Genomic DNA, 14,348 nt, shown 5'->3' with positions numbered 1-14,348 from the left:
GCCACACAGCCACTCCCTGTGGCAGGTGAAAGCTGTACTCAGGTAGCCCTGGGTCCCTCCATTTCCACAAACAGACTCTGGTCTACTGGGTCCCCTCTAATGAAACTTGGCTAAGGAAAACTGCTGAAAAGGTGAGGAACGCCCCAGGTGCATTCTTTTGCCACGGGGGTTTTTAAATGTCAGGTTGGCAAGGCATGGCTCTCTTCCAGTCAGGAAGTATATTTTCTCTTATTTGATCTCATGAGAAGTGGTTATCAGCTTCAGGGCTGAGTAGGAGTTTGAGTTAAAAGGGCTGTACTATCCCACTGGTAAACTCTCAGAGCCTGCACATCACGGAGGAGAGTCTGAGCTAGGACTGACAACAGCTGGCTACATATCTAGGAAAGTGGTATTCCCAAACAGACAGGACACATTTAACTGGAGGGTTGATCTTGAGCGAGTCTCCTAGCTTGTCTCTCTCCTGGTTTGTATAATGGGAATGATAATCACTATGTCTCATGATTATTGCAACATTCAACGAGATACCAAATATGAAGAATCTATAAATACAAAAGATTACGATTCTGCATTTGTGTGGTAGAAATGAGAATTTCTGTTCTTTGGCACATTGTGCCCAGCCAGATCACTTTCCCAGGCATGGTATATGGCAGGGGTTGGACAAATGCTAAACGGCTAACACATGCTGAAGTTTGCTTCAGGGAGCCTTTCCCAAGTGTCTACCTCATAAAGTTTCTATGAAGATAAAATGATATACCATACTTAAGGAAATTAATCCTATGTATGGCATACAGCAGGTACTCAGTAAATGTTACAGATTGTTATCCAAGAGACTTCGGCATCAGGGACCTCTTTTGTATTAGGAAGGGGTAGAAATCTGGTGAGCGGGTCAGTGGATTGAATGTTACCTGTGAGGGAGTGAGGTGAGCAGAGAAGGGCAGCTGAGTTTCCTTGGTTTTCTCAGCTTTGGGGAGTGAGGGTCCTTATACAGCTTATGAAAAAATCCAGTCATTATATATACTTACCAACAGAGGATGTCATTTCTATACAAATAAGTGCATTATTTTCCTCTGCTAATCTGAATCAGGTTTCATCAAGGCAGCCCAGGTTGATCGGGAATGTGTTGATTTGCCCCAGTTATGTGGCAGAGTAGACTTAGGAAAGTGCTTTAAGATCTGTACAGACATTAGAAAAAGTCAGGATGAGGAGAACCACTGAGACAAGCTGATGGGGAAGCTTTCTAGGAGGTGAAGTTTGAGCTGGCACTCAGGAACCTATGGAGGGAAAGCAGCGAGCGTTTCCAGGGGGAATTCCTAGCTAGGTGACCAGATCTTTGATAGAGCAATGGCAGTGAGAGTAGCTAAGGACACCAACGAGAGAAACTGGACTGAGATTCCAGCCAAGGGGTCTTAGGAGAACAGTGGATACAAGTCAGAAGTCAGAAGGGACATAGTTTTTATGGAACACTGACAACACTTTCTCCAACTGGTTTGACTGTCTGTTAGGTATGACTTCAGGATTCTCTTATGGCTCAAATGGTAAAGTATCTGCCTGCAATGCAGGGGACCCATGTTTGATCCCTGGGTCAGGAAGATCCCCTGGAGAAGGGAATGCCTATCCACTCTGGTATTCGTGCCTGGAGAATTAATTCCATGGACAGAGGAGTCTGGCGGGATATAGTCCATGGGGTTGCAAAGAGCTGGACATGACTGAGTGACTAACATTTTCACTTCACTTCACTTTTCACTATATATAACTTTGTCTGCAGTGGCCTCACCCAACACAGCACCTTTCAAGCAAGCTGTAATTCTGCATATTCCTTCCCTGTGCAGATTCCAGACACAAGTGCAATGTTTAGAGATGTTAACAGTGGTAAGATTCCATTGCTTCTTTCCATTCTGAGTAGAGAAGTCTAGGTAGGAATTTCCCAGTTTTCCCTTGCCTCTGAACTAGTGGTAGTGCTCCAATCACAGTTGAATTAGGAGAGAGAAATTGCATAGTCATTTGAAAAGGGAAGTTTTGATATAAAAATTAACTATTTTCAGGGAATTAACTACAGAGTGGGAATAAAAGGGATTGTTTAAAAAAATCTCCTAAGGCTGATGAGAGTACAGAAAGAAGGAACACACAGGAAGGAAGAGGAGAGGGGTCCCTCAAGGCTGGGGTTCAGCCCTTGTTGGGGAAGGTGTGGGTGCAGCCCATGGATGGCAGAGAAATTCTCTGAGTTGTCTTTGGACAAAACTGGTCCATAGTCAGAGATCATAGACTGACGGGCAAGAACTACAGTCTTGGGCTGCCAGCTGAGTGTCCTGCTGAGTGTCCATAAAATTCCCAGGAAGTTGTTTTAGGGGAACGCAGCTGATCATGGTGGAGCCACCTAGGGCTCCCAAAGAACTCACTGAGAAATCTCTTTGGGAGAATGTTGCTTGTGGGACTTTCCAGTAACCCCTGCCTTTCATCAGGAATCCACCCATGAAGGATGTAGCTAAACTTGCCGCTGGGAAACTAGAAGAGATGTCCATAAAACTAGCCGTAGAGATGCCACAAGCAGGTGAACTGCTGAAACTTGCTGGGGGTAAGCTCCACCAGACTTCAGAGTCCTGAGAATAAGTCAGCAGGAAAGCAAAGGAACCAGGAGGAGGCGCTTCTCTTCCTGTCCCTCCAGTGCCCTCTGCTGATAAAGCATAGCATGTGCCAGGGAGAAGACAGCCCTGACATGTATAAAGGGTGCATTTGGAGCTGAAAGGTAATACATTGATAACTGATACCAGATATTAGTGAGCTCAACTGGGGGTCGGGGATTTTTCCATAAAACAGTTCTGGAGAATATATTTATGAGATATTCCTGCCACCTGAGAAATGAATCCAAATGAAGAACTCCAAAGATGATAGTGCAAAAGGCAAAGAATAATTAAATCAATAAAACTAATAAAGCTATGTAAGTACAATTGTTTTGATTAATATGATATAAAACTCAAGAAAAATGAGATCCTTACAATTATATATAATAAAGACTTCATAATTACGATTCAGATTTTAATATCACAAATTACCTTGACAAAAAGTGGATGGTCGCAAGGGGAGTGTGTTCAATTTTTCATCTGTCATAAGCGATGTCAATAGCTATGGTTTTATTCCTGATGCTAATATGTTTAAGAGATTTTAAAAATAAGAAGTACCCTAAGTGAACTTATTCACAAAACAGAAACAAACTCACAGACTTAGAGAACAAACTTATGGTTGCCAGGGGGGAGGAGGAGGGGAAAGGATCATTAGGGAGTTTGGGATTGACATGTACACACTGATTTATTTAAAATGGGTAACCAATAAGGTCCCACTGTAGAGCACAGGGAAATCGACTCAATGTTCTGTGGCAGCCTGAATGGAAAGGGAGATGGGGAGAGAATGGATACATGTATGTGCATGGCTGAGTCCCTTTGCTGTCCACCTGAAACTATTACAACATTGTTAATTGGCTGTGTTGTTCAGTCGCTCAATCGTGTCCAGCTCTTTGTGACCCCATGGACTGTAGCACACAAAGCTTACCTGTCCTTCACCATCTTTCAGAGTTTTCTCAAACATGGGTTCATTGAGTCAGTGATGCTATCTAACCATCTCATTCTCTGTGACCCCTTTCTCTTCCTCCCCTCAATCTTTCCAAGCATCAGGGTCTTTTCCAATGAGTTGGCTCTTTGCATCAGAGTATTGGATGCTTTGGCCAGAGTATTGGAACTTCAACATCAGTCCTTCCAATGGATATGCAGGATTGATTTCCAGTTGGGATTGACTGATTGGATCTCCTTGCAGAGAAGACTCTCAAGAGTCTTCTCCAGCACCACAGTTCAAAAGCATCAGTTCTTTGCACTCAGCCTTCTATATGGTCCAACTGTCACATCCATATATGACTACTGGAAAAACTGTAGCTTTGACTAGACGGACCTTTGTTGGCAAAGTGATGTCTTTGCTTTTTAATATGCTGTCTAGGTTTGTTATAGCTTTTCTTCCAAGAAGCGTCTTTTAATTTCATGGCAGCAGTCACTGTCCACATGATTTGGGGCCCAAGAAAATAAAATCTGCCACTGTTCCCATTTTTTCCCTATCTATTGGCCATGAAATGATGGGACCAGATTCCATGACCTTAGTTTTTTGAATGTTGAGTTTTAAACCAGTTTTTTCACTCTCCTCTTTCACCTTCGTCAAGAGGCTCTTTAGTTCCTCTTCACTTTCTGCCATTAGGGTGGTGTCATCTGCATATCTGAGGTTGTTGATATTTCTCCCAGCAATCATGGTTCCAGCTTGTGCTTCATCCAGCCCAGCATTTTGCATGATAAACTCTGCATATAAGTTAAATAAGCAGGGTGACCATACACAACCTTGATTTATTCCTTTCCCAACTTTTAATCAGTCTGTTGTTCCATGTCCGGTTCCAACTGTTGCTTCTTGACCTGCATATAGATTTCTCAGGAGGCAGGTAAGGTGGTCTGGTATTCCCATCTCTTGAAAAAGTTTCCACCGTTTGGTGTGATCCACACAGTCAAAAGCTTTAGTGTAATCAATGAAGCAGAAGTATCCCACTGAGAATAACTAGAACAGATCAAAAGAATGAAATACCTGCTTGAGAGCATGGAAACACTAATAAAATACTGAAGAATCATGGATTTATCTGCTGAAATTGAGTCTTGCATCTGGGCCCCTTTTGCCCAATCAAGAAAATGCAGATGGGAGGTTAAGTATTACTTTTGATAGCTTCACGGGGCTGGAATTGAAGTCTAGAATCCACTAAGAGTGGGAACCTTCGTAAAATTACCTCTCCCAATCCCATCACATGCACACTCATGCGCGTGCATGTGTGCACACACACTTTAGGTTGGAATTCAAAAGTGCCGTATCACAGGCATAAGTCATCTAGCTCTTACATACAGCAGCTCAGGTCAAGGTCATCTGGGTGATCCAGAAACATGTTATTTCTGAAACTGGATTATATCAATAGTTATTCCAGACTCTTCTAGGCTTTCTTAGTTTGAAAGAAGCGAATAAGCCAGGAGCAGGAAAGGAGAACTGAAAAAAACTGCTCACAAAGAGGTTGATCTTTCACCGAATACACTGCCTCAGCACTCTAGGCTAAGAATGGGGAATCAAGATAAAGAAAGATCTGTGGGGGGCGGGGAGGGGGAGAACTAGATGGAGGAGGAGTAGGTGGACATGGAGTACATGTCTCTCCATGGGTACATCAGGAATACACCTCCAGACACAGACGTGCATGCAGAGCACCAGCTGAGAGTGGACAGGAGGACCTGACCAGCGGAAAAGAATACATAGACCCACGCAAAACTCGGGAGGATGAAGGAACCAGGGGGAAAACAGGAATGTTTGTAGGACTGGACCTGCCCTCGGCGGGTGGGGGAACTGAAGCAGGGGTCCCATCCCCGCATCGGGTCAACTGTCTGGGTCAGAGGAGAAACATTTAAGGCTGGGAGTGAAACAGCTGATCTGTGGCAGCCTAAATGGAATGAGAATCAGACAGTCCTTGCAGCAGCCATACATACACTGGACAGGAACGCAGGTCTCCTGGAAAGGGAGTGGCTAGGAGCTGGAGACTGGGGATTGTGGAGCTATCTCAGGGCAAGTGCTGCTGTTGACTGCGGAGAGACAGATCGAGGGGATGCGAGGGAGGAGATAGTGGTGAAGGAAAGCCAGGCAGCCATGGAAGCAAGGTGATACTGCTGAGTCACACGTAGTTGGTGGAGCCATCACCATAGCCTCTCTCTCCCCACTAGCCAGCATCAGCAGCTGAACAATAGAGAGGCTGGCCCATCGAACGTCTGACGCACTGATCTACAGAGTAGGACCCCACCCAGGGTGTTCCTTTAAGTGCCTGATGTGCCAATCTACAGAGTAGGACCTCAGCCAGGGGGGGCCCTCCTATGTGCCTGAGAAGCTGAACAACAGAGAAGGACCCCAGGCAAGGGAGCCCTCTAAGTGCCTAAACAGGTGGAGTTATTGAGAAAGACTGGCCAAAGAGGCCTTCTAATCGCCAGCTACAAGAGGCTTGCAAAAAGACTGTGATAGGGCCATAACTCCTGTGTCAGAGGCAGTCTGTGTCCCTGAACACTTGGCACCACCAGGGTCCCCACAAGCCAAGCAGCTGCACCACCTTCACATTCAACGGTCACTGGGGCAGAGCTGCCACAGGCAAAAAAAGCCCTGTGTCTATGCGCGCAGGATCGCTTTGGTAGTGTCTGACTCTTTGTGACCCTGTAGACTGTGGCCTGCCAGGGTTCTCTGTCAGGGAGGGGGGTTCTCCAGGCAAGAATACTGGAGCACATTGGCCAATACTGGTTGCCATACCCTTCTAGAGCACTGTATTTCCTGCTTCTCTAGCTGCCAGCCCCTCGGAGTACCTGGTGCTGCCAGAACCCCTGCAACCCAAGCAGCTGCACCACCTCCACACCTGGCCCTCACAGTTTCAAGCCAAAGTCCCTCAGTGCAGCCTCGGGAGCAAACCCCAGTGGACTACCCACATGCAGAAAGTGAAAAGTGAAAGTGAGTCGCTCAGTTGTGTCCGACTCTTTGGGACCCCATGGACTGTAGCCTACCAGGCTCCTCTGTCCATGGGATTTTCCAGACCAAAGTACTGGAGTGGGTTGCCATTTCCTTCTCCAGAGGATCTTCCCAACCAAGGGATCGAACCCAGGTCTCCCACATTGTAGGCAGATGCTTTACTGTCTGAGCCACAAGGAAAGTCTGACCCGCATGCAGAGGTAGAAACAAAAGCACAATTGGAACCCAGGAGCAGTGTAAATAAGGAAGAAGACCCAGAACTTTCCCACCAGCTGCAGATTAAATCCACACAATCAGCTAGGCAGACTCTGTGTCTATGGAATATATAAAAGGCCACTGAGAGGTCCCATAAAAGAAAACGCACTAGTTCTGATGGCATAGTAGCTGTGGGCATTGGAGGCAAGATCACACAGGAGTAGGACCAGATTAGAATGTGAGTTGTCCCCACAGCAGGTCCAGGGACGGGCACAGTGTTGGAGGGCATCCTAGGGAGGTGAGGTGGACAGTGACTCCCAGCGAGGGAAAGGACTCTGACAGCAGTGACTCAAGAGAAACATTTATGGAATAATAAATAAGAATATTATGTTTTGACTTGCTTTGTAGATTCATTTGATTTTTTTCTTTTATTTCCCCTTCTGCTGTTGTTGTCAATTTTAATGGCACTATGAAATCTGATTAAGCTTTTGAGCTTTCTTTTTTCTTTTTTTCTTCTTCAGTCAACAATTTTTATTGATTTTATAAACCTCTGCCTCTACATTAGGCTTTTGCAGTTCTGTGGAGTTTTCCTCTTTTTATAATTTTAATTTTTTAAACCTATTATTATATTTTCTAAATTTATTCCTTTGTTTGCTTTTCCTATTGTTCTTTTCCCCTTGCAGTTAACCTTTGATATATATATATATATATATATATATATATATATATATATATATAAATCTTCTTTATCTACCTCTATTTAACATTGCATATCTATTCTTTTTTCCTTTTCTTTATTTCCTTTCCTCTCAACATATTTGTTAGTTTTATTTTCATTGCTTTATTCTCCAGTTGGCACCTTGCTTTAGTTTTGTTTTCCAGTTTGTGCTTTAGCTAGTTTTGTTCTTAACTGGTAAATATATTGTTTGATTTTCTTTGTTATCTAGGTCAATCTGTTGTACTTTATTTTTGTTGGACTGTTTTGACTTTGCTCATGGGTGTACATGTATATGTGTATATTCCATTATTTTATTTATTATTTGCCTGATTTTGTAACTGCCACTTATGTGGGGTTCATCTTTGGTTTCTCGTTTTTGGATATTTGTTGGGACTTCCCTGGTGGCTCAGACGGTAAAGTGTCTGCCTACAATGCGGGAGAACTGGGTTTGATCCCTGGGTTGGGAAGATCTCTTGGAGAAGGAAATGGAAACCCACTCCAGTACTCTTGCCTGGAAAATTCCATGGACAGAGGAGCCTGGTAGGCTACAGTCCATGGGGTCGCAAAGAGTCGGACGCAACTGAGTGACATCAATGTCAATGTCAATGTCATAACAAACCACTTGTGGAATCTTCATTCCTGACCAGAGATCAAACCCTGAGCCTTTGGAGTGGGAGCACTGACTCCAAGACCCTAGACTACCAGAGAACTAACCCTCAGGCATATCAAATAGTGAGAACTCACGGAAAAGAAGCCACTTGAATACAAGACCTGGCATGGCCCAACCACCAGTAGCACCCTGTGCAGGATGCCTCACCTAAACAACAAACAAAACAAAAATACAAACCCAATCATCAGCAGACAGGATTACCACCTCACTCAGCCTTGCCCATCAGAGGAAAATATCTCAGCACAAATCTCACCCTGTACGAAGCTCACACAAACCACTGGACCAACTGTAGGAGGGCAGAAACCAAAAGGAAGAAAGAATTCAACCTTGAATCCTGGGGAAAGGAGACCTCAAACATAATAAGCTAAAAAAAATAATGAAAAGGCAGAGAAATACTGCACAAATGAAGGAACAACCTAGAAACAGAGAAATCCAAATAAGTGAAGAGGAAATAGGCAAACTATCTGAAAAAGAAGTCAGAATAATGAGAGTAAAGATGATAAAAACTTTGAAAACAAAATGGAGAAAATGCAAGAATCAGTTAACAAAGACCTAGAAGAATTAAAGAATGAACATACAGAGACAGACAACGCAATTACTGAAATTAAAAATACTGTAGAAGGAATCAATAGCAGATATCTGAAGCAGACGAACGAATCAGTGAGCTGAAAGATAAAATGGTGGAAATAGCTTCCACCATTGTAAATTATTTATTTCCACCAAAATGAAATAACTTTATTCTGAAGAGCAGAATAAAGTAAAAAGAATGAAAAGAATTGAGGATAGTCTCAGATACCTCTGGGACAATATCAAATGCACCAACATTCAATTTATAGGGGTCCTAGAAGAAGAAGAGAAAAAGAAAGGGTATGAGAAAAATTTTGAAGAGATTATAGTTGAAAATTTCCCAAACATGGAAAAGGAAATAGAGAATCAAGTCCAAGAGGTGCAGAGTCCCATACAGGATAAACCCAAGGAGAAACATGCCAAGACACATACTAATTGAACTAACAAAGACTAAACGCAAAAAAAGAATATTAAAAGCAGCAAGGGAGAGGCAACAAGTAACATACAAGGGAAACCCTATATGCTTAACAGCTGATCTTTCAGCAGAAGCTCTGCAGGCCAGAAGGGAATGGCAGGACATATTTAAAGTACTGAAAGGGAAAAACCTACAACCAAGATTAGTGTACCTGGCAAGGATCTCAGTCAAAATTGATGGAGAAATCAAAAGCTTTTCATACAAGCAAAAGTTAAGAGAATTCAGTATCATCAAACCAGCTTTACAACAAATGTTAAGTGAACTTCTATAGTGAGGAAATACAAGAGAAGAAAAAAAAAATCTACAAAATCAACCCCAAACAATTAAGAAAATGGAAATAGGAACATATATAATAATAATTACTTTAAATGTAAATGGATTAAATGCTCCAACCAAAAGATACAGACTAGCTGAATGAATACAAAAACAAGACCAATATATATGATGTCTACAAGAAGCCCACTTCAGACCTCAAGACACACATAGACTGAAGGTGAGAGGATGGAAAAATATATTCCTTGCAAATGGGAAACAAAATAAAGCTGGAGTAGCAATCCTCACATCAGACAAAATAGATCCTAAAATAAAGAATATCACAACAGATAAGGAAGGACACTCCATGATGATCAAGGGATAAATCCAAGAGGAAGACATAAAAATTGCAAATATCTATGCACCCAACATAGGAGGACCTCAATACATAAGACAAACACTAACAGACATGAAAGGAGAAATTGACAGTAACACCATAATAGTAAGAGACTTTAACACCACACTCACACCAATGGACAGATCATCAAAACAGAAAATTAATAAGGAAACACAAGTCTTAAATGATACGTTAGATGAGATGGATCTCACTGATATCTTCAGGACATTCCATCCAAATTCAGAAGCATCCACCTTCTTCTCAAGTGCACATGGAACATTCTCCAGGTTAGACCACATCTTGAGTCACAAATCAAACCTCTGTAAATTTAAGAAAATTGAAATCATATCAAGCATTTTCTCTGACCACAATGCTATGAGACTAGATATCAATTACAAGAAAAAAACTGTAAGAAACACAAACACATGGAGATTTAAACAACACATTTCTAAATAACCAATGGATTACTGAAGAAATCAAAAGGGAAATCAAAACTTTCTACTAACAAATGACAATGAAAACACAACTTAAAACCTATGGGATCCAGCAAAAGCAGTTCTAAGAGGGAAGTTTATAGAAATTCAATTCTACCTCAAGAAAAAAGAAAAACATCAAAGATACAACCTAACTTTACACCTAAAACAACTGGAGGAAGAGGAGGAGGAAGAAGAAGAGGAAGAGGAAGAAGAAGAAGAAGACCCCAAAATTAGTATAAGGAAAGAAATCATAAAGATCTGAGCAGAAATAAATGAAAAAGAAGTAAAAGAAACAATAGTAAAGATTAATAAAAGTAAAAGTTGGTTTTTTGAGAAGATAAACAAAACTGACAAATCTTTAGCCAGACTCATCAAGAAAAAAAAAAGAAGAAGAAGAATCAAATCAACAAAATTAGAAATGAAAAAGGAGGGGTTACAACAGACAGTGCAGAAATACAAAGGATTACAAGAGACTGTTATGAAAACTATATGACAATAGGATAACCTGGAAGAAATGGACAGATTCTTAGAAAAGTTCAATCTTCCAAGACTGAACCAGGAAGAAGTAGAAATTATGAACAACCCAATTACAAGCACTGAAATTGAAGCTGTGATCAAAAATCTCCCAAAAAAGAAAAGCCCAGGACCAGATGGCTTCACATGAGAATTCTATCAAACATTTAGAGAAGAGCTAATGCTTATCCTTCTAAAACTCTTTCAAAAAATTGCAGGTGAAAGAACACTTCAAAACTCATTCTATAAGGCCACCATCATCCCAATACCAAAACCAGACAAAACACACACACACACACACACAAAGAAAACTACAGGCCAATATCACTGATGAACATAGATGCAAAAATCCTCAACAAAATTTTAGCAAACAGAATTCAGCAACACAGTGAAAAGCTCATACACCACGATCAAGTTGGGTTTATTCCAGGGATGTGAGGATTCTTCAATATACACAAATCAATCAATGTGATACACCATATTAACAAACTGAAAGATATAAACCATATGATAATCTCAATAGATGCAGAAAAAGCCTTTGACAAAATTCAGCACCCATTTATGATTAAAACTCTTCAGGAAATGGGCATAGAAGGAACTTACCTCAGCAGAGTAAAGGCCATACATGATAAGCCTACAGCAAACATTATTCTCAATGGTTAAAAACTGAAAACATTCCCCCTAAGATCAGGAACAAGACAAGGGTGTCCACTTTCACCACTATTATTCAACATAGTTCTGGAAGTCCTACAGCAATCAGAGAAGAAAAAGAAATAAAAGGAATCCAGATCAGAAAAGAAGAAGTAAAGCTCTCACTGTTTGCAGATAACATGGTACTGTACATAGAAAACCCTAAAGACGGTATCAGAAAATTACTAGAGCTAATCAGTGAATTTAGCAGTCACAGGATACAAAATCAATACACAGAAATCACTTGCATTTCTATAACTAACAATGAAAAATCAGAAAGAGAAATTGAGGAATCAATACCATTCACGATAGCAACAAGAAGAATTAAATACCTAGGAATAAACTTACCTAAGGACATGAAAGAACTGTACACAGAAAATTGTAAGACACTGATGAAAGAAATCAAAGATGACATAAACTGATGGAGAGATATTCCATGTTCCTGGGTAGGAAGAATCAATGGTATGAAAATGACTATGCTACCAAATGCAATCTACAGATTCAATGTGATCCCTGTCAAATTATCATTGGCATTTTTCACAAAACTAGAACAAAAAATTTCACAATTCATATGGAAACACAAAAGACCCCTAATAGCCTAAGTAGTCTTGAGAAAGAAGAATGGAGCTGGAGGAATCAACCTTCCTGACTTCAGGTTATACTACAAAGCTACAGTCATCGAGACAGTATGATACTGGCACAGAAACAGAAATATAAATCAATGGAACAAGATAGAAAGCCCAGAAATAAACCCATGCACCTATGGATACCTTATTTTTGACAAAGGAGGCAAGAATATACAATGGAGCAAAGACAGCCTCTTCAATAAATGGTGCTGTGAAAACTGGACAGCTACCTGTAAAAGAATGAAATTAGAACACTTCCTAACACCATACACAAAGATAAACTCAAAGTGAGTTAACGACATAAATGTTAGGCCAGAAACTATAAAACTCTTAGAGGAACACATAGGCAGAACACTCGATGACATAAATCAAAGCAAGATCCTCTATGACCCACCTCCTAGAGTAATGGAAATAAAAACAAAAAAGTAAACAAGTGGGACCTGATTAAACTTAAAAGCTTTTTTACAGCAAAGGAGACTATAAGCAAGGTGAAAAGACAGCCTTCAGAATGGGAGAAAATAATAGCAAATGAAACAGCTGACAAAAATTAATTTCCAAAGTATAAAAGTACCTCATACAACTCAATACCATAAAAACAAACAACCCAATCAAAAAGTGGGGAAAAAGACCTAAATAGACATTTCTCCAAAGAAGACATACAGAAGGCTAACAAACACATGAAAAGATGCTCAACATCACTCATTATTAGAGAAACACAAATTAAAACTGCAATGAGATATCACCTCACACCAGTCAGGTGGCCATCATCCGAAGTCTACAAACAATAAATGCTGGAGAGGGTGTGGAGAAAAGAGAACACTCTTGCATGGTTGTTTAGATGTAAACTGATACAGCCACTGTGGAAGACGGTATGGAAATTCCTTAAAAAACTACGAATAAAACCACCATATGGCCCAACAATCCCATTCCTAGGCATATACCTCAAGGAAACCAAAATTGAAAAAGACACATGTTCATTGTTCATTGCAGCACTATTTACAATAGCTAGAACATTGAAGCAACCCAGATATCCATCTACAGATTACTGGATAAAGAAGCTGTGGTACCTATACACAATGGAATATTACTCAGCCATAAAAAGAATGCATTTGAGTCAGTTCTAATGAGGTGGATGAACCTAGAGCCTAAAGTCAGAAAGAGAAAACCAAATATGGTATATTAATGCATATATAGGGAATCTAGCCCACTCCAGTACTCTTGCCTAGAAAATCCCATGGACAGAGGAGCCTGGTAGGCTGCAGTGCATGGGGTCCCTAGAGTCGGACACGACTGAACGACTTCACTTTCACTTTTCACTTTCATGCATTGGAGAAGGAAATGGCAACCCACTCCAGTGTTCTTGCCTGGAGAATCCCAGGGACGGGGGAGCCTGGTGGGCTGCCGTCTATGGGGTCGCACAGAGTCGGACACGACTGAAGCGACTTAGCAGCAGCAGCAGGGAATCTAGACAGATGATACTGATGAACCTATTTGCAGTGCAGCATTGGAGATGCAGACAGAGAACAGACTTGCGGACATGGTTGGAAGGAAGGAAAGGGTGGGATGTATGGAGAGAGTGGCACGGAAACCTATATAGTGTCATATGTAAAATAGATAGCCAGTGGGAATTTGCTGTGTGACTCTTACTTATGACAATAGAATCTTGTGTGGATGAAGGGTTAATGTTAATATACGTAAAGCACGTAAAACAGACTTACTAAGGCAACATTCCTCTGTGTGTTTCATACACATCTCCATTCACACAATAGTCCTGGAAATAAGAAAAATCATCATTCCCATTTTATGAAGCAGAGAGTTGAATTATTTGGCTAAAAAGTTGCAGAGTTGGGATTTCAACCTAGGCATGAAATTCCAAGGTTCCTGTTGTTAACCAGACTCTGTTGCCTATATAGTACAAAAATACATGCACAATATTCCATATGCTATGGCAAGATGATACAAAATTTAAAAAAAGCCTCCTGGCTCCTTCCTAGATGGTCCCAGGTATGTGTTCTACCGGTTAATCCCTTCCTTCCTTCTTTTGCTTTGGGAAAGTCATTAATCCTCCTTCTATATCACTCAGGCAACACCTCCAGTCCCAATTGCAAACTTCACCCCCAGGTACCACTGGTTAGGGCCAGTGACAATCTAAGGGTTCTGACTCCCCTTCCTGGGAGTGCGCCATGGGCTTGGGGGTGGGGAGTCTCAGCC

The 14,348-nt window shown here is 41.3% G+C and overlaps 1 protein-coding gene across 1 annotated transcript in view; it reads left to right on the top strand.

The window, feature by feature from the left end:
• The first annotated feature begins 2,469 nt into the window (after positions 1-2,469).
• The window catches only part of CHIT1 (chitinase 1), a 34,601-nt gene continuing 22,722 nt past the window's right edge, over positions 2,470-14,348 (top strand). The window contains 2 exon segments of the mRNA XM_070768837.1: positions 2,470-2,572; positions 6,379-6,481. Of these exon segments, the coding sequence (XP_070624938.1) occupies positions 2,470-2,572; positions 6,379-6,481 (206 nt within the window).

The sequence above is a fragment of the Bos indicus genome, chromosome 16 (genome assembly GCF_029378745.1).
Source record: "Bos indicus isolate NIAB-ARS_2022 breed Sahiwal x Tharparkar chromosome 16, NIAB-ARS_B.indTharparkar_mat_pri_1.0, whole genome shotgun sequence".
NCBI lineage: Eukaryota > Metazoa > Chordata > Mammalia > Artiodactyla > Bovidae > Bos > Bos indicus.
The sequence above is the reverse complement of the archived record's forward strand: the minus strand, read 5'-3'. Positions and strand labels throughout refer to the sequence as shown.